This window comes from Ictidomys tridecemlineatus, chromosome 9, assembly GCF_052094955.1.
Source record: "Ictidomys tridecemlineatus isolate mIctTri1 chromosome 9, mIctTri1.hap1, whole genome shotgun sequence".
Classification (NCBI taxonomy): Eukaryota; Metazoa; Chordata; class Mammalia; order Rodentia; family Sciuridae; genus Ictidomys; species Ictidomys tridecemlineatus.
In genome coordinates, this window is record NC_135485.1 from 17291680 (window position 1) to 17313382 (window position 21703).

Genomic DNA, 21703 nt, shown 5'->3' on the forward strand with positions numbered 1-21703 from the left:
GGGAGGGGATTCAAAACAGTGGGGAAGTAAATACTAATGAATATCAGCAGCAACAACAGCATACCTGTATGAAACAATCATGGTTCAAAACAGGGATCAGGGACTATCATTCTGCAGCTAGAAGGAGAAGTTGGAGAAACAAAAGGGAAAAAAAAAACAGGTGGGTGTTTATAATGGTTATTTTAGAATATGCCTCCTTCTAGATAATGTTAGAGGTAGAACAGGAACTGGCTTGTTTTAAACAGCGGTCACTCACAAGGAGCTCTCTTTGGGCCTCCTGGACTACAACATTTTGAGGGGGAAGAACTAAAGAAGAAAATTATACCTTTGCCCAGAGATTTTCCCAAAATCACCCCAATTGACAATGGAAGCATCAGCTTTCTAGCAAAGTACAGAAATAATAAAAAAATCAACCCAGATGTTTTGTTTAATCTAGGCAATTTAAAAAAAAAATGAGGGAAAAAATAGAAAAAGGAAATTTAGGAATTTCTAAATCCTTACATACAATATAAAATCTGTAAGCACAGCGTGTGGTGTGTAAATGAAGAAGAAAAGAAGAATGCACTTAATGAGGAGAGGCTACATAAATAGTGTTTACTACTTCTTAAGGTATAGAGAGTAAATCTATAGCGACTCGGTTTTTCCATTACCCAAAGGGAAAAAATAAAAGCTCTTTAATGAGTGGGCCAGCCCGGATCACACCTAACTTCTACCATCTCAGCAATTCAGAGATTCCCCTAAGCCTCAAGGATGTCGCAATTCCTTCCCACTCTGCTTCACCCTCCACCCAGCTATAATTTCCGGGATCTTTTTGTAGTTGCAGCTACTGCCAATCAGCGGAACAGGATATGCTCAATCTGTGTCCACGCAAGGGTTTCCTTCCCCTCGGTAATAAACTGCTGAATTCCCTTTCCACGAAGACACCCACGGGGCAGAGCGCGCAATGTGCGCTCAGACCCCGAGTCTTTACTGAGCTGCGCCACAGCGCGCGGGGGCCCCGCCTACCTTGTACATGTTGCGACTGCGATTGTGTGTGGGTCTTCTTTTTGGAGGTGCATTTGTCTCTGCTGCTGTTCCTGTTCTCTGTGGGTTTGGTGTGAGGAGGGTCATCGTTTGTGGTCAGATACTTGAGAAGCTCCGAGCATGGGCGTCTTTGTGGCTTTTGCTGTTGACAAATGCTCTTCGCTTTATTGCTCCATGAATTCTCGGTCTTAAAAACAAGGCAGAGAGAAAGCTAAAATTAGTGAACTGAACCTTATCAGAATGGATATAGGTTTTCTGAAGAGATGAGATTTCCAGTGAAGTGTTCAGTCTAAGTGTACTAGATCTATGAGCTGTGAATAATTGTTTGCAGAACAAGGAAAGAAAATTACATTTAAAATTCCTAAATGACATTTATGCAGCTTTTTATTTCATTTCTCCTACATTTCAATGTTCCTACTCAGCAACATGTAACTAACAAGACCCTACAGCGCCTTTACTGTGAATAAAAAAAAAAAAAAAAAAAAAAGTAAGCTGGTTTAAACCTTAATTTACCGCTGATTGCTGAAGCCCAGTATTCACAACTCTCTTAAGTACCCCTTAACGCTCCGTTTTCACTCACAGTGAATGGCAAGACAAACATTGTTTAATACAGCGAGCATTCCATCCAATTAATGACAGAGACAGATCTTTCGCAGCGATTCCAAAGAAATGTTTCTCAGGTTAGACAGCTGGCAAAACAGCCACCCTGCATCTTAAAGTCACTCATAGGCAACTACAGCCAATCCACACATGTTCTTGGAGTCTGGACTGCTGTACGTATTCATAAAGTGAGCAAGGGATCACACTCTGTTGTATTTCCATCCCAATCATCCAAAGCCAAGGCCAAAACAAACTCTTTCAAGTTTTAAGTAGCTCCAATGCTGCTCCTGGAAACCCATTTCATAATCTTTGTCACATCTATGAGGTGACTGCAGGACCCGATTGGATTAATACATACAAACGTAGGGGCTGTTTTCTCAGCTTTAAGCAACAACATGTTGCTTATTATCCCCTGTCGTATTAAAACATTTATGTTGGTACCTTAACAACTGCAGGGCTTGTTCTGATCCTGTGATTGTGGTTTGCATGATTCTGGGTACTGAGGCCACTGCATTCATTATAACTCAGCTGAGTGTTAGCCGGTGCCAGCAGGAGCTTCTTAAGCTGGGAACATCAGGGAAGGAAAGAGCAAGGCAGTTATGGGTCTCTTACACACTCAAATCAGCAAGTGAAATTTTAGACTTTAATTCATGATCATTACAAAAATTAACTCTACCACTCTTTAATTCTATCACCCCTGACCACAATAGTGCTCAAGGAAACATTTTTTAAAAAGTGAAGAAAAAGTTTGGCATTGTACTACCAACCGTGAAAATAGTTCCTTTGCCTCCATTGGAGACTTGGCATTGTTCAGAATTTTTAAAATTATTTTTTTATATCATAAAGCAGTTGTTCCTAAAGTGATTTCCAAAGCACTACTATGAGTTAAGCAATGCTGATTTGTTCAATGAGGACTTGGGCGTAGGAATCAGATACACAATTTTCCTCTAAAACTCAAATCAATCAAGTGGCAATACATGAAAGATTGTGTGATGCTTTTAACAGGTTTCACAACCAACCCTCCAGATTGACTGACTCACAGAATGTTTGGGCAGAAACAGTGGCTATCCTGATCTCAGAAGGGAAAGAAAGGACACGTGAGCCGAGCTCTGTAGGTCAGCATGTAGGTTGGAAGACGAGGGCTCTGATACAGACAAGGCTGTCCTCCATGTGTTTCTGCATTTGCCTGGATGACTCTCAGGCATCTCCCTGCCCTTATACACAGGATGTCTTTGGGCCAGCAACCCCCCTCCCAAGTTGAATAAATGGTGCAGATGAAAATCATCTGGTTATCAATATAAAAAATCAGAGTACTAGACAGTAAAGCTAATGACACTAGAAGTGGAGAAATGGCAAGATTAAGCAAGAGGCTATTACATATGAGATATTGTCAAGACCAAAAAATCTCAAAATAGAAAGGAATACAAGTAAGGTCCCCATGTTTATTCTCTCAACGTTTTAAAACCTAGAGATGTGAGAAAACTATGCCTCCAAATGGTGTACCAAAGCATGTTACTAGAGTCTGGATGCTGGCGTTTCACAATTTACACAGCATGCTCTTACATCAGATTTATGGCAAATGACAAATGGCTACCATAGCTGAGAAGGTAAACTGTGTCTTAGAACTAATAAAACTCTGGTCTAGCACTGCATTGAAAAGAAAATTTGCTCTTCATTGCCTACCATAAATTTTAAGTAACTTAGGTTGCAAATGTGCTATTATTTTTCCAATCTTCATAAGAAATATGAACCCAGCGTCTTCAAATATTGCATACCCCTAGATCCAACAACTCTATTTCTAGAATTGTATGCAGAAGAATAAAAATGCAACCATGTCAATTATTAGACAATTCATAATACTGAAAAATAGGAGGCAAAAGCCTAAATATCCAACCATAAGTAATTACATAATAAATTACATTCCCATACAATAAAATACTATGAGACCACTAAAAATTATGCATATACTTAAAATTTTACCAACGTGTTCATGGTATATCTTAAATCAAAGGAGAATCCAATCATTTTTTTATGCAATAGGTTTTCTGAAATCACAGATGAATTTTTAGTCCTTTTTAGTCTACTTTTTTCAAGTTTTCACTGTGAAATAAATACTAAGAAATAAAAACATACACATGTAAACAGCAAAAAAATTATATTTGATATATCTGTATTTATCTATATCTATAATTTTGCAGTTCTGAGGATCAAACCCAGGACCGCCTGCAGGCTAGGCAAGTGCTGTAACATCCTCAGCTTGAATGTGGTGGTTTTAAAAATACTTCAAATACTACATAAAAACTGAATTATCAAGACTTTTAAACAGAGAATGGCAGAATGTGCGACTGTGAGTGTGCCTCAGGATTGTTTTGGCATCAGTCTAAAATCCAAACCTTCTACATCATGCCCATGCAGCGGGTAGCCAGAGGCGGCTCGTGGGAGTCGAACAGTAGGAAGGGTTCTTACTAGAGACGGCTCTTCTGCCTCCTGAGGTGGAGGGGTGCCGTCAGGCATGGAGGAAGGACTGGCCTCGTTGTCAGTGGTCACGTCTCCATCTGTCAGTGCATCAAATGAGGGCAATCCGTCTTCATCCACAGGGAGACTGTCTAGTGTCTCTGTGAGGACTGCGAGCAAGTTTGCCTCATTTTCTTCATCTATCTTCTGGAAAAGCAGAAAAGAAGGTGGAAGAAGACAAGAGTGAGTTGACATTGGGAGGTGGGTAGCACTATTAATCAGCACGGGCTGCACGCGTTCAACAGAATGAGTAAACTGTATGTGGAATCCTGCACCCTCGCCAGGACAGGACGACCGTGGCTTCCCCGGGCTCCTGACTCATATTGGGTCTGAACCACATGCTTAATGAATACCTCTGCAGTACTGGTCTCTGATTGCTGACTGTCCAGCTTAGCAGCCTGTAGGTCAGTGCTTGATTCAGCTGTGGGTGATTCTGTGTGTCATTCACCTTTCCACAGACTTGTGTCTTTGTCTCCTAACTCAATGGTAAGATTTAGGAAATCTGAGAGCTGAAGAGAATCTTAATCATCCTCTATTTAATCTGCAGATGCGGTGTTTAGATCTCCTATACAGCAACCTCGCAAATGTTTAGATAACCTTCCATTTGAACACTGCCAGAAACGTAAAACGATACCAGGAGAATCTACACACTTTCCTGATTTCAATTATAATCTCATCACTGAACACTCTGAAATCATTTATTTCTCTCCCTGACATCTCTCCCAACTTTAGTCATAAATCTCTAACTGCCTACTGGACATTTCTACTTTACAATAGCTCCCTCATCTTCAAAACCCAAACTTTGGACCTTTATCACAACAAAGCTGCTATTTCTCCTGAATTCTTTAGTTTGGATAACAAAACCCCAAATTTAAATTCTGCAACTACCTCAATCCCTCTTTTTCTGATTGGTTACTAGGTGGAATCTTATTTTGTAATGACTTAAATGCACTCTTTTACTTGTGGCCAGGGTAGTATTCTTTTCCACCTCCCAGATTCAGTTTCACCAACACAGCTATTGAAAACTAATCTTCAGTCATTGATTCCACAGACACGTTTGGAACACCTTGTTTTGTGCCACGGCCAGTGGAGGGGGTAGAGATACAAAGAGAAAATGAGACAAAACTCTATCCTTCCAAGAACCCTCCAGTGGAAAGGAAGAACTTGTGAAAAATTGATTATAAAAGAGAGTACTAACTTCGATCCTCTGCAGAAAAACATTCAAGGACTCCCAACCTGGGATTGTGTACCTTGCTAACAAGAGAACGTGTTAAGTTCTATGCACCTGGACAGTCAGTTCCAGGGCTGGGCACAAAGTCTAGATAGTCAATGATTACTTTCTGAATAATTCATTGATCTGCATTTTTTTTTGCCAACAATATAGTCTGTGTGGATCACTTTCTTTTCCTTCTTTTAGCACTTTATATTGTTTGTCTAATTTGACTGGCTTCCAAAGTCCTTTTTCTAAAAGTTCGGTTCGCTATGACATTAACAATATGTGCTAAATTATCCCACACAGATTCTATTACAAAATGCACCTAAGCTGCTGACATCTAATGAAGCCAGCAGTGCCCACACTTCCTTTCTCTCTAGCACTGAACTCCAGTTAATTGACCTGACAAAATTACAAGAATCACAGAATAAGACAGCTAATCAGAAAATCAAATTGTATTACTAGAGAAATTAGGCAGGGTTTTATCACGTATGCATTCTATTTTCACATAAAAATTGTTTTCCCTCATTACTAATCAGTCTCTATCCGGGAGTGAAACTATAGGCTTCTTTTTCTTTGGGACTCAAGAGGCCAAAAAGAGCCATTTGTACTCATGGTGGATATCAGTGCACATTTTTACATTTGCTAAATGCATCTCCCTGCTACTCCTAGATTTGAGATTGTGAGTCAAGTACTTTGGACACCATGTGGTGTGACCACTGAGTGAAGCTTAGACGCCACTGAAGAAGGTCAGTCCTGACCAGAAGTGATTTATCAACTTCAAAATGGCACACTTACTTCCACTTACTGACCAATTCAGTAGCATCCAAATTACTCAATTCAAAACAGAGCTTATTGGACATGGCCATCCCCGATTCTCCTATCCCTATCTGTGTAGCCCTAATAATAAAGGTAGGGAAAGATTTTCTCCTTATTTTCTGCAGAGAATTATACTCTGATATCCAAAAATGCCAGTCACATTCCTCTTTAGGTTCCCAAATATGCAAACAGTCAAATTCAGACTATTAAACTATTCTAAATATAATTATATTTAAATAAAATATACACTATTTTAAATCATCACAAACTCATGAAATAATGACTATTTCTCCATATTATCTCCATCAAATATTCTTTGAAACTGTGTCAAATACACATGTTCACACAGACACATACACACATTTTCAGTAAACTGAACATTTCTCCAGGTATGCCATGATTCGAAAAGGCTTCTTTAACTGAAATTCAAAAAGAACTCAAGAAAAACAGTTAAAAATGTTTACCAATAAATGAGTAATTTTGTTTACCGTGATTTAAATTTTGTGTTTGGCTTTCCGGCAATATCACAAGCTGCTATTTGCTTTCAATCACATAATACAATAGTGCCTTAGTTCTATCCCTTGTGTAAACAAACTATGATAATTCCAATCAAGTCAAAATGACAAAGAACACTTAAATTAACTAGTTTTCTCAAATTTCTTTAATAAGCCTGAGTGAATGTACACCAAATACAATGGCAAAAATATTGGAGCTTGATAATGTCATAATTAATTTACAAGATCTGATTAAACCACCAACTACTTTAATTTTCCCCTCTACTGGAACCACAATGGGAGGAGGTGGGTGTGGGGGTGGGAGATTGGCGTGACATGCATGTGAGTGTGTGTGAGCAGGCATGCACACTCATATGTGCAAGGAGGGCTCGTAGTCAATCAATGTGTACCAGAAGGTCTGTGTTCATTATTTACAGTCAGTGTCCGCTCAATGTAATTGTTAAATATTTTTATTATCATCCCTGAATGTGAGTGGCTCAGAGATTCTCAAAGACCATTTATTTTAGTAAAGTTCTTTTTGAATTATGGAAGAAAAAAAATATTATTATTTCAAATTCTCTCTATGTTCTTTAATCATGGAGTTCTGGGAAGAAATCTTGCTATTTATTGATGACACTTTTGTGTCGAAGCCCAACACAAACACAACAACAACACAAAGTTGAGTGGACGCTGCCCCTCACTGTGGCAATTTCAATTAGTTTCATATGAGATTCAACAATCACAAGTCCCAGACAAGGCAATGGATATGACAAAGAGGACTCTGTTAAACAATTAATGTCACTTTCTATTATTGCTTCAGTCCCAATTTACAGAGCAAATAAATCAAAGTCGCCGTAGATGAGGTGCACTGGCCTATGAACACACGTCTGTTCACAAGTGACAGGGTATGGAAAGGCAGTAGTCAGTAAAATGACATCGCAAGGTAACCTTTCAAAGACTTGGCTGTGATACTGCTTGATAATTCTTTGAAATTAGAAATTTATATAAAAAATATGTTTCTTGTGTGCAAGTTGAAAAATAAGAGAAAGGAAAGCAGAGGAGCAAGGAAAGAAGTGAGGATCAACCTCTCCACAACCTAGCTCCATCTTGGCACTGGAAGCAGACGTAGAAGGCAAGAGAGGAAAACCGGCCAACAGGTGCCCCATGGCTGAGCTCCTCGGCTATGGAGCAGCATTGCCTATGGTGGGCGGAGTCCAACCTTGGCTTCTCCTTACACCATGCTGTTCTGCTGCTGTTTCTTCCAACCTAAACCAAGGTCTCTGTGCCTGTAAAACTTCACTCTCCATGGGCTCTCCAGGAAGAAAGAAGGCACATCCACACAACCTGCCTCCAGGTGTAAAGAATCTCCAGTGACAGATGATACACAGGCATTTATACCCACAACCCAAAGTGTAGAATCCACCATGATTCCAACCCCATGCCACATCATCAATAAGTGAGAGCTTAGAGCAGTCAACAGAATCTGAAGGCTCAGCACTGCTCTTTGGGACTGCTGGGTTTCCATATGACCTGGATTAGGTCTGACATAATTCAAAAGGTACAATTGAAAGAAGGCGGACAGTGCTCCTTTGGGTGTCCACAGTCACTTTCAGATTACAGTGCTGGAGCTGTTGCGTGATAACAGGAACTTCCTATTGTGTGGACAGGTGACAAAAAGACTGTCCAACTGGTTTGCATGGGCCAGGCCGTGCGCTCAACTCACCCAACTCCACACCCCAGAGAGCAGATAAAGTCACTGAATCAAGGAGGAGATGAGGGACTCGGGGATGCTTCCTGACCCTGAGGGCGGCAGCACAGAGTGAAAACTGCATGTGGTATCCCAAAGATTTTTAAATGTGGCCCTGTTATGGAAGGACCCTGCCCTGCTTAGGGTAGTGATTTTTATCTGCATCTTGTAGAACTGCAATTACTCTCGGCGTCCCCAGATTCTCACACTCGCTTGATCTCTGTTTGATAAAAATAGTTTAATAGCCATTTAATCACAGCTTCATTATCTTAGCTCTCTTAATGCGAATTAGGCCAGGAGAATTCTTGCTACCTCATTATTCAAATCATCAATAAGAAGGAAACGGGGGGGGGGGTCTTCTTATCATTCATTAATCAGTTTCAGTTTCTTCTTAGGTACTGTTTACTCAGAGACCGATCTGTGTGAGGGGTCACTGAGCCTCTCTGAGCCTCTATTTTTTTCTGTACAAAATTTCAGGGTTTTTTTTTTTTTTTTTGTTCTTTTTTGGTTTTTTTTTTTGGGGGGGGGGATTTTTTGCCTAATTCCCATTATGGATTTTTTTTGGATTAATGATTAATAGGATTAAAAAAACGAGTTGATAAACCCTGAGAATTCTTCAAGACGGTGTTCCTACACATTCCAGTGGACATGCCCATCATCTTGAGTTCCCGCACTTGAATTTCATTCCTTGAGCAGGATCTACTGCCGACTTTTAGCGCTGGGCCACCTTCCCCCAAATACCCAGCATGCCCTGGGCTTCCTCCTTGCCCTATCCTGCTGATTTGGAAACAGCTAATGAAGACAAAATTAACTTCTACTTTAAGTGAGGCCTAATTAGGAAGGGAAATCTGCTAGAGTAACATCTGGTAGTGTATTCCAAAGCCAAATATAAATGACATTTTGGATTATCCACTATTTTGGATTATTTGTTCCACTAGGCCCCACCAGGAGTTCAAACAACTGAACAGGGAAGCAACTTTTATGATGGATGTACGAGTTGAAAGAAGGAATATAATTGATAATAGATGTCCCACTCCTGAATCTCCACACATAAAGTTCCATACATGGTTTCATGTACAAATACAAACAAACAAACAAACAAAAATAAAATGTTATGATGTATAAATTTTGGTTTGGGTTTTGATGTGTAGAGTTGGATTCAAGAGTTTTAAGAAGCTGAATTCAAAATAAAGAGAAACTAAGTTATTTTCTGAAATGAAATTAAAAGGCAATCCAGACCAACCTGATGAAAAAAAAATGTGAGGTTATTAGATTTTTTTACAGCATTATAAGCAGGAAAATGTCTCCTGATGGTTTATTGCACATTTCTGCTTTGAGTGATTGGAGCCTCTGCAGAAGAGGCTGTTAAATTTTTTTCTTATTTGTTTATTTATTTGTTTATTTATTTATTTATTTATCTATTTATTTATTTATTTATTTATTTTTGTGCCAGGGAATAAATCCAGGGGAACTTAATGACTAAGCCATATCCCTAGCCTGTTTTTATTTATTTGTTTGTTTGTTTTTATTTTGATAAGTTGCTCAGGGCCTTGCTAAGTTCCTGAGGCTGGCTTTCAACTTGTGATCCTCCTACCTCAGCCTCCCAAGTTTCTGGGGTTACCAGCACTCGCCACCATGACTGGTTTGTGAAATATTTGGAATGCTCACCTTTATACGACTCTCTTTGTCTCCTTTGACTCTTTCTTCACAATCCACAGTGGTTTTTCTTTCTTCCTTACATTCAGTTGTGGGCACTGACAGCGTGTCTGCCTCCCCTCTCACACACCCCATCAGGAAATATGTAGAATCCCCACATAGCACTATTTATAGGTTCCTAGCTCCCACCCCATTCAATAGGTATCTCTAAAATAACCCACTAACTTTTTGTTTAACACACAGAAGACAGGCTTTGAGTAAGGGACAGACACTTGAAGATGGGGGAAAAAAGACTTAAGAAATCTCAAGAGAGACCAAGCATGGTAGCACACGCCTAAGGCAGGAGGATCACAAGTTCAAAGACAGCCTCAGCAACTTAATGAGGCCCTGAGCAAATCAGTGAGAACCTGTCTCTCAATAAAACATTAAAAAGGGCTGAGGATATGGCTCAGTGGTTAAGTGCCCCTGGGTTCAATCCCCAGTACCTAAAAAAAAAAAAAAAAAAAAGAAAGAAAGAAAGAAAGAAAAAAAAGTAAGAAAAGAAAAAAGAAAAAAAGAAATCTCAAGCAGATGTGTACAACAGAAAGTAATCAAGACAATAAAAACCACCTTGCCCTTCCCAATATATTATAAAATACTTTTGTATCTATTCATTTCTTACAAATGCTTTGGGAGTTTGCTTATTGTTATTATTTTGTTATTTTATTCCCAGCACAGGTAAGTTGAATGCTAAAGTCACTAGGATTTAGGGGCTAGTAGAAAGAGAACAAATTTTAATTTCACTCTTGGGCATAAAGACTACTTGAAATATCATGTATGTATATCTGTCCATATACCTCCCCCCAGCATCCACAAGTTCATTTACCAAGTACACATATTTAAAACAGAATGCATACATACACACTTCAATCTTTGGAGTCTGTTCTCACATATGCAACTGTAGCTGACACATGAAAGTATTTAATCAGTACGTGCGTTCTTTCTCCCCGGTATCCACTCTGAGCAAAACAGTGATCAAGAACTGAGAGTAATGCTCACAAAGATAAAATAGAAACCGAATGGAAATAAAATACAAACAAATCTGAAGAATTTCCTCCACTGATATATTTAGACCTGTGGGAATCCATTTAATTCCCATGAATACGTATGCTGCTATTTAAGCAGGCATAAAATTTATATCACATCTGTACTTAGACTCCATTCCAACTTATTAGTTTATATCACATATTCATGAGTTAATACATATGTGCTGAACATGTAGAGTCTGCTATTCTGGAGAGGTTACAGGAGAGCCAAAAGTGTAAATAAACAGAGGTTGCACGGAAAGGCCTGAACACCCTGGTTGGTGCAAGCAAATGAGCTATTTGGGGTCAGTAGGGACCAGCAGAGGAGATGCTTCCTGTTTCTCACAATGGGTTGTGCATCAAACAGGAGGCTACTTAGACCTGTGGAGCTCCAGCCAGCATCTCGGTCATCCTCACGTTTAAACCAAGAGAAAAGCAGGGTGCAGGAGAAAGAACCCAGGATTTTTGACCCCTTCCACTTGCCAGTCCACCCCAATACTCCATATCCAGCACTGGAGACGAAGAGGCACTGAAAAAACCCAGGTCATGTCTTGCTCCTCTTCTGACCACCTCCAACCCCCACCCCATGACTTCTATGTCCCTAAAAGAAAAAAAAAATTCTAAGAGTGACCTATTATCCTAGGACTGCCATATAATATATCATCCAAACCAGGACATTTTGAGGGTGTGATCAACTACTCAGGGCTTAACCCAGACGACCGCAGGGTAACTGGGGAAGGTGAACACGCTCCACCACCTTATCATCACACATTGTCAACACCCCATTTACCTGAATCCTCTGCAGTCCTCTGAGCTCCTCACTGGCTCACAGAAGAGCCAGAAATTCTGTCCCAAGGCCTTTGCCCTTGCTGCTTCCTCTGCCTAGGAGGGTCTTTTCACAGATAGTCACAGGGTTTCCCTTTCATTCCTTCCTTTATTTAAATGCCACCTTCTCGGTGATACCTTTCCAACCGTGTTGGAGACATCCTAGCTTCCTTCCCAAATTTATTTTTTTCTTTTTGGCATTCATCTCGATAGCTCAACATCAATCTTAGTGATTTATCCAAAAGGCTATCTAAAATAGAATCTCTGTGAGGCCTATTTGATTACTGTGAAGGTACCTGGCATATAGGGATGTGGGTACAGCTCAGAGGTAGAAGGCTTGCCTAGCATGAGCAAGACCCTGGATTTGATCCCCACCACTCCAGCACTGCAGGGGGAAGAAAAAGACATGGCATGTAGTAGATGCGTAATTAAAATGAATAAGAATAACTTAAATTCCTAAGAATATAATGTAACTTTCCATTCTTCTTTTGTTGTTATTTTCTCTGTATTCCCCATGCACCTTTGTCTTCTTAATAATCTCCATTTTAGACTGTGATTGTAAAGAAGCTTGCCTTTATCTCACATAAACCAGCTGATGGACCAGGTAAGTAGCCAATATATTCTGAGCCGGAAAGAAGAAATTTGAACAGAGTGGCTAATTCGGAAATTATTCACTGGGCTTTGAGTTGGAATAAATGTGACAACCATCTCTTGTAAAGGGTGGAGTGAGTCTTGTAAATGCAGAGATTCATTCTTCCCAACTCTGTTTTTTGGAAGTATACTGGTATATATCACCAAGCAGTCAATTTGCAAATGTCTTGAAAGAGCCAACATGGTTTTTTGAAGAGGAAATCATGCCAAATAAACTTACTATCGGCCCCTACAGGAGTCTCAGCTCACCAATTAAGAGGAAACAATTGGTGTAGTCTAAAAAAACCAGAGTGACCCCTCACCACCCAACACCACTACAAGTGGGGCTGTAGTAGGTGCTAAGAGAGGTTAGAAGATTCTGATCACTGTCTCAAATCCCAACTTCACTCTTTTCTGTTCATTCAGAACAGAAGCAAAGCAAAGTACAAAATGCTATTTTAAGTTTAAAATGGCAATTAGCAGCCAATCCTTACTAAATGCCTCCTATGTGTTTAAAACTGAATCAATTTCTGTATGTGCATTATTTCATTTAAACAATCCATTTAACAATATTACCAGTTCCAAAAGTCACTATTCTCAGCCAGGAGTTTTTAAACTGTATTCTGTGGAACCCTGAACATCAGTACAATTGCTGTAAGGGCTGATAATCAATATTGTAGTATAAGGTATATTTTGTGTATTTCAATATCAATATAACTACTTTTTAGAAAGCCATGCTCACACTTAGATGTGTTATTTGTCTTATCATGAACATCCTGGAGACTCACCATAGCATTAACCATCAAAACAGAATCATTCTGTGCTTGTCTTGGGAGAAAAAACAAATATTTTGAAAAATGAGGATGAACAGTTTAAAACCTGTTAAAACCATTTAAAAAAACTCATTTCTATGAAAAAGGATTTTCTCAATCCTCTATGACCAAAGCAAAGTTCAAAACAATCAGTTGCTAAGATAGTTACAAGATACTTATCATTATCTTAAACTCCAACCTATTTTTTTTCTTTTCATTTAAATAGTGTCATAATTCTCTTAGGGGAAAAAATGTTACCTTAATTTTAAAACAGCAAATAGCTGCTGATCTTTACTGAATGCTTCCTATGTGTTTGATGCTGAATTAATATCTATCTATGCATCATTTCATTTAAACAATCCATTTAACACTGTTATTGGTCCTAAAATCACATGGCTAATGAGAGGAAGAATTGGTATTAAATCAGATATAGCTAAAAAATATTTTTTCACTCCCTTCTTTTATATATTAAAATTTTACTGAAGATATTATTAGAACAAAATGGGCGTAAACATGCATGATTCCAATCTATTTTAAATCAGAGGATGCAAAATGAGTTAGAAAGGCATATTATTTATTTACCAACAGATAAAACTAAGGTGAAGGATGTAGTTATATCCCATGAAGCAGAGTTGGTCTTCTGTGCAGAAAGATGAAGTTGCTTTGAAATTGCTTATAACTCTATATTACTGGTCCATGTGAACTCACAGCCTGTCTCTGGTCCTACTGGGAATGGCTGACTTTCCCACTAGAATGTTCTTTCCTTTCCCTTCATTTGCTTATATACTATCCCTATCTCAAATCCTATCCTAAGCTTTCTTTCTCCTATAAGATATCTTTCAACAAGTCCAACTCATCCTGATGTCTAGAAATTCCTAGATGCTTTGTTGGAACAATCGGGGTCCCTAGATAGATATACAGAAGTCTGAGCCCCATTATGGACCATTAATTCAAAAGAATTTGAGCTGGGGACAGGATATGAAGAAATGAAGGGGTAAAGGAAGAACATTTTATACACTATAACCTACCCAATATATAAACTGAATGGTCAAAACTATACATGAATGCTCAGAATCCTACAGTTTGTATAAAGATCAGTGCCTACCAGTTACTTATCAAGTTTGAGATACTAGATTGAACAAGCATGGTTAGTTATGATCGAGTACATGAAGTGATTGCTTGGAATCAATACCACATTGAACACAGTATCTCTGGTTGACACACCTTCCATCTGTGCACAAACGTGAAATAAATACATATATTTGTAAATAATATATATTATTGCTTACACATACTTGAATGCCTAGTATATCGTATTATCTGATTTTTTAATACTGGCTGGGGATATAGCTCAGTTGGTAGAGTGCCTGCCTCATATGCACAAGGCCCTGGATTCAATCCCCAGCACCACTAGAAAAAAAAAAAAAGCTTGGTTTACCCTATTATCTGGTTTTATGATTGCATAGTATATGTTATTATCTGTTTTTAGGAACTTACAGTTTAGTCTGCTGGAGAGAGGATGGCAGGTAACAAGTCCAGCAGCCCCTTCCAGATACAAATAGGTAAATATATAAAGTGCATATAAAGAGAGAATATATTTAGCTACATGTTTTCATATACATGTATATATATATATATATATATATATATATGAAAATGTGTGTGTGTATATATATATATATATATATATATATATATATGCACAGAGAGAACAGAAAAACCTATGCAAGTTCCCCTAGTAACTACAAATATATATGTTATATATGGATGGGGGGATGACATTTAATATAGCAGCTACATTAACTAAAAAAGAAATGTTCTAAGCAGAGAAATGAGTAAAAGCAAGTTTAAAAGTCCCAAGGTAGGGACTTGCAATGAGCAAAAATTAATTGTTCATACTTATTATTAGTTGTAAGTGGGAAGGAAGGTGTAGTCAAAATATTTAACAAACATCACACAATAGCACAAATCATCAGAACATCAGCACCAAGACTTCCGAAAGGAGGCCTACTGTAAATAACTCATAAGGCTTTCTTGCTGTAAATTAGTAGACTATGCTAACCACAGGCATAAGCAGTGTTTTTTAGACTATGAAAGCAGTGTTTATAATAATTCTCTATTACAGCTAAAAAATTACAAGATAGTTCATTTTCTGCCTAAAAGAAGTGCTTAGAAGGCACCTTTGGAAAGGCCAACGTGACTTGTTCACAAAGACTTAGCACCACGAGATGTGTGTGAATCTGCAGCTGCAGGTCTCTGACACCTGGGTGTGGATGGGATTTCAGGTTGGGTACACTAAGACACAGGCATTGTCAAATGATCTGATTACTGCAGTATCCTAGCAATAGCATTAGAAAGAGAAAAAAATGGCCTCAAGCTGGAAGCTACTCAGGGGCAAGTCTGCCCTCACGGTGGGGCCAACCAGGGTAAAGGAAATCAAAGTATGCTTCCTGATAATCCCCTGTTTCTTCCCTGGCCCTTCCCCAAGAAAGCAGGAGTCATTTAGAGTGGGAGATTGGATCTAAGACTCCTTGAGCAACTTTCCTATTCCACTTAAGAGTTCTGCACAGTCGTGAGCTGTCAATAAAGACTTGCCAAATAAATACAATACGAGAGCTTCATTTTCTCAATGACTTTGCATCTAAGAATTCTACAAGGTTTAGGTTTCCAAAGCATCTGAGTTTGCAATCTCCTAGGATTTAGAAACTGAGCTTCTTTTAATGCCAGACTGAGTGCACCCTTCGTGAAGAATCTTTAAATACTTTCCACTGAATCGGCTCTAAATGCGGACTCATTCATGATTGTGGGTGATTTGTATGCATCTGTGGCGAGTGTGCAGAGAAGTAGCATGTGACTTTGGATTAAACAAAGTGACTGGTAACACCAAAGAGGGTGTTTGTTGTTGTTGTTGTTGAGTTTGATAATGGGACTCAAAAAGCATATAGCCCCAAAATAGCATGGGCAATAACAAGAAAGGGAGGGGCAAACCAATCTGGATAAAAATTCCAGAGTTGCAGATAATGACAAGAAAAAAAAAAAAAGAATGTCACTTAATGACTTAACAACTCCCATTAAATAATAGGCCAGGCTGAAATAACACAGAAATACCAACTAATAAGTTCTGCAAAGAGTTAAGTCATCCAATGATGTGATATTGGAGATGAGAACATAGACACCCAAAGGGTTAAACAGGCTTCCTCAAGGTCTATTAGTAACTAATCTAAGGCTGCATTTGTTCTGGGTCAATGGGCTCTTTTGCTTTGCTACCTATCATGTTGCTTCCCAAGAGAATAAAAGAAAATGATGATGGGGTCTTTTCCTTACACTTTAAGCTTCTGCATTGCTTCAAGTATTAAAAATGTGAAATTCCAGCATATCGAGTTCTAAAGAAATAGTGAGCTATGACTATTAATTTTCCTATCTGTGTTTTCAATAGATCATAAGCTTCTTGGAATTAGGAATCATGATTCCTGAATTAAAATGGGAGTCAGGAAATGTTACACAAATATTCATCAAGTACTTACTGTGTACCAGGCTTTCTTGACACTGGGGATATAATAATGACCAAAATAATTTAAAAATCCCTGTCCTCAGAGTGCTTCTAGCAGGAGAAGACAGATGATTAACAAATTAACTGACTATAAACACACACAAACAAAAATGTGAGGAATAAATGAAAAGTTAAGACAATTAAAGAAAGCTAAAAATATTTTAAAATCAGATGTATAAAACCAGAGCATGAATATTTTTCTAAGGAAGTATTTCTCACTGAGATAACCTAAAAACACTTAAGTTGTTAAAACTGTTGAAAATATAACTTACAGAACAAAACCCTGACTCCAAGAATAGTCCTCTACTCTCTTTTATACAAAATAAAAGATGCGTGTACAGCAGTAACTCTCAATTTGGGCTATAAGAAAATCATGTGTGTGTTTGAAAAATCTATTTTTGCTTGGACTCATCCCAGAACAATTAAATCAGTATTTTTGGAAGTGGGAGTTTGGACTGAGCTTCACTTACTCCCATGAACGATTGAATGGAGAGGGCTGGGGTTGTGGCTCAGCGGTAGAGCGCTCACCTTACACGTGAGAGACCTTGGGTTCAATCCTCAGCACCACATAAAAATAAATAAGTGAAATAAAGATATTATGTCTGACTACAACTCAAAAATAAATATTAAAAAAAGATTGAATGGAGAGCCTTTGAGGAAAATGGGAAATATTTGCTATGATCCATTCCGTGGGCTGAAGTAGAGAAGGCTTGCCTGTCGGTGAGGACCATCTGACCCACTTTGAGCTCCCCAGAATCCCTCCTGTGCTCCACCGAGAGTGGATTCTTCATCCAAGCCTGTCCCCTTTACTGAAGGAACTCTCTTTTCTGAGAACCAATTCTCTCCTTAATTCCCTGCTCAGATCTTTCTTCAACTTGTAAGTCTACTCATCAGACCATCTTTGGTATACGATGGGTACAACCTAGCAGCAAGAACCTCGTTACAATGACGGCTAATATCAAACTTTAAAAAAATCATCAGAGACAACATTAGAGTTGCCTCTGGCCAGAGGCTGGACAGGCTGTGAGATTATGGGTGTAATGATAAAAAGACATCCGGGGACTCCCTGGAGTGGAATGCTTCACGTCCATGAAAACGATGGTCTAGGTAAGTTTTTACTAAAAGGAAGCATACCCATTAAATATTATTAAGCCGATCAAGGAAGTAAGCAAATAGCACTGCCCCGCCCATGGCCTAGGCACATACGCTGAGAAACATCTAAAAGAATAAACACCAAAGTGTTACAAGAGCTGAGACTTCAGACGACTGTAACCTCAATCAATTAAAAAATAAAAATCCAAGGTGTATGCTCCTGTTTGTGGTGTGGGGAAAGAGGAGCCAGAGAAAAGCTCAAGTGTTAAGGTCAATTAGTTAAGGTCAGATCAGGACAAGCCAACTTCACGGACTCAGCTTCTAATTGACCTTCCTTGGGCCTTTTCTCATCTGTAAAAAAAATAAGTAGCAATGAAACCTGTCATGGGTATCTCATAAGGCTATTGGACATTAAACATATATATATATGACTATGTACTTTGAGGAAGAGTTAAGAAGCATTATGTAAAACTGTAGTACTAAAGATTCATGCATTTCAGATAAAATCATTAAAAAATATCTACTGAATTTCTCAAGTGCCATGCTTATCCCGTTGAACGCTTGACTTAAATTTATTTCTTCCTCATAACACTTCACAATCGCAGGTAGACCACAACAAACCTGTATAAGAACAGTCACAGAATCTGTATGAGATTCCATACAACAAAGCCACTGGAGCAGGAGAGAAACCGTCATGCCCTCCCACTAACCTGTTCTCGGAATCCTCTTTGCCTTAGCTGATATCAACGGTGGTAGAAAAACTACCAGGGCTGTCTGTTGGGATAATGTCATCCAGCTGTAATCTGCTCAGGGATAAAAGATCCAATGCTATTAGCTTGGGGTAGCCCAAGAGTAGATGCCTTCACCTCCAGGCACAATAGGAAAACACTAGCCTTTAGCAACTGATGGCAAAATAATTTGATGCCATTTATAGCATCAATTGCTGCTCAATTTGGCTCTGGAAGAGCAGTCAATATTCCTGAAACATGCACCCAGGCACTCTCATTTTGCTGCTATTCCCATCAATAGTATGTCCATTGTGAATAATTCCAAAGTAGTAGTCAAAACTTGATGAGATTTTGCCCTACAAGAAGAGAATTCAAGTTCTAATTTTAACCTCTATAGGCATGGGTCCCTGGTGGAGGCATCTGGGCTGCACAACCTGTAAACATGGAGACCACTTCTTGATGACATCATGGTAAGGATTAAATGAAACATTGGGCATGAAGGACACCATCGAATGAATACCAGATAAATATTTCCAACTATTTCTTTAATGATGTTCCTTAGGTAAAATCACTTGAAAAGTGTGACACTGTCATAAACGAGGAAAACTTAAGAGGAAACCCCAGGAAACTCTATGACATGAGAACTTAATTTATTACCTAAGATGAGCCATATCACAATCCTTATAAACTAGGTTTAGCTTCGATGATAAAAGACTCCGAGATATTGCCTTAAACTCACCACAGCTGAACTAGGACAACAACGTCATTTTAAAAAGTAACCAAGAACCACCCAGTCATAGGAAATACAAACAAAGGATATATGTGAAAAGGAAACTTATTGTGTTTGAACATGTAACAGGAAGAAGCTAATTAAAATATTTTCTTAAAAATAAGACTAGGGGCCAGTTGCGGTGGTGGTACACACCTGTAATCCCTGCATCTTGGGAGGCTGAGACAGGAGGATCATTGAGTTCAAAGCCAGCCTCACCAACAGCAAGATGCTACGCAACTATTTGAGACCCTGTCTCTAAATAAAATACAAAAAAGGGCTTGGGATGTGGCTCAGTGGGTTGAGTGCCCCTGAGTTCAACCCCAGTACCAAAATAATGATAATAATAATAATAATAATATTAATAATAATAGTCTTCAATAAAAACTATAGGTATTTTCCTTAAATTATTGATATCATTAAAGAAAAAGTCAGTCATTATCATATGCATGCATCAAATTATAATGTACCCACAAATATGTACAAATATTTTGTCTCAATAAAAAAAGAGAAGACTTAAAATACTAAATAGGATGTGGCTTAGTAGTCAAGTGCCCCAAAATTCAATCTCCAGTACCAAAAAAATAAAATAAAATAAGGGAAAAGGTCATATACATATGTAGGGTTCTTGAAGGCCATGGCCATGTTTTACTTGGCTTTACTCATTTAGTTCTCCTTTTATTCATTTGTAGATTTAGAAAGTGTGTTTTGGAAGGCAGGTGTCTCAGGTGTGTGAGCACACAGCAGTGAACCTGGTGGACAGTATCCCAGTCTTCATGCTGTTTATAGCATCCTAGCTGGCCAGTATTCATTCATCTGCAAAGTAATATGATTATTTGTATGTTGTATGAGGTTAAAAAAAACGAAAAATATGGAAATGAAAATCAAGAAAGGGAATTAGAAGAAAAAAAATGGAAGAATCCCTAATGTTAGACTAATTTTAATTGTAAATGAAAAACTCTTATTCTTATTGTACTACTTTTTGGGGCTGTGGACTTTGGAAAATAATCACTGTCTTTGAAATGTGAATTAAAGTTTTAATCACCACTCACAACGCCAACAGCTCTTTATTCTTAAACATTGCCAAGGTCTTCTGTAGCTACATGTATATATAATAAAGCACTAGAGGAGAAGCAAGATTTCTCTTTGAGCCCCTGTGAAGTGATTGGACTCATGTTGCCATAAAGACCATACAGGCCAGATAAGAGCAACCTCCAGCTACCAGGGAACTCAAAAGTCAGCTCCTGCTTTGGCAGAAACAGGATTCCTATAAAGTACAAGCATGGCAGCAAGATGCAGCCTTCTGACTAGTAGATAATACCCTGGGCGACAGTGCTTTTTAATGATTACACCTTCAATCTTGAAAGATGAAATCAAACACTTCAAAATAAAGGCAAGACAAGAAAAATGTCTAGGTTTACAAACAAATGAGTGACAGTCACAGTCATTGACTAAATTTTTCTTGGGCTAAGGATATTGTTAAGCACTTTGCCCAGATCATTCCCTTTTATCCACCTCACAATTCCTTGAAATAACAATTACATCACCATTTTACAGATTAGGAGACTGAGGCTTCCAGAGTTTAAGTACTTTAAGAAAGGTCATATAACAAACATGTGGCAGAGTAGGAATTTGAACCCAGTTTCCTGTCCTGAGTGACCCTAAATTTTCCCAAGCATTTTTCCAGTGACCGAATTCAGACATCCTTACACTTTTACAGATAGAAATTTAGAATTTAACTGTTAATTTCATTTTTAAGATTTCTTTGGGCCAAAACACAGCTCAATGAATATTCTTCTAGGGAAAAAAAAAGTCACTGTTTCATGGCTTCTAATGAGTTGTTGCAGTTCAAAAATCTCATTACATTCTGACAATTAAGTTGCTAATAAACTGAGGGACCACTAATTGACTTATCCATCTCACAAACTCCAGATCCAGCGAGCAACCTAGAACACAGTTTCCATCACTTGACTAAAACTCCTTGGCATCTGCAGCGCATTGGTGATTAGACTTGATTTGGTAAATGGCATATTGTTCTTGTACCTGACAGGAAGTTCTGATGGGGATGCACATGCCCGCCCACCGTAGTAGCCACATATTGCACTGGTGCCGACCGTATTATCAACCAACCGTACCATATTCTTATGCTGAGGCCAAAGCAATGGCT

General features: G+C 38.6%; 1 protein-coding gene across 1 annotated transcript in view; it reads right to left on the minus strand.

The window, feature by feature from the left end:
• The window catches only part of Ppargc1a (PPARG coactivator 1 alpha), a 601407-nt gene that overhangs the window by 31547 nt on the left and 548157 nt on the right, over positions 1-21703 (minus strand). Inside the window, exons 4-6 of the mRNA XM_078022194.1 lie at positions 4090-4284; positions 2065-2187; positions 1006-1210 (exon numbers count right to left, since the gene is read on the minus strand). Of these exons, the coding sequence (XP_077878320.1) occupies positions 1006-1210; positions 2065-2187; positions 4090-4284 (523 nt within the window). The remainder of the gene's footprint in view (positions 1-1005; positions 1211-2064; positions 2188-4089; positions 4285-21703) is intronic.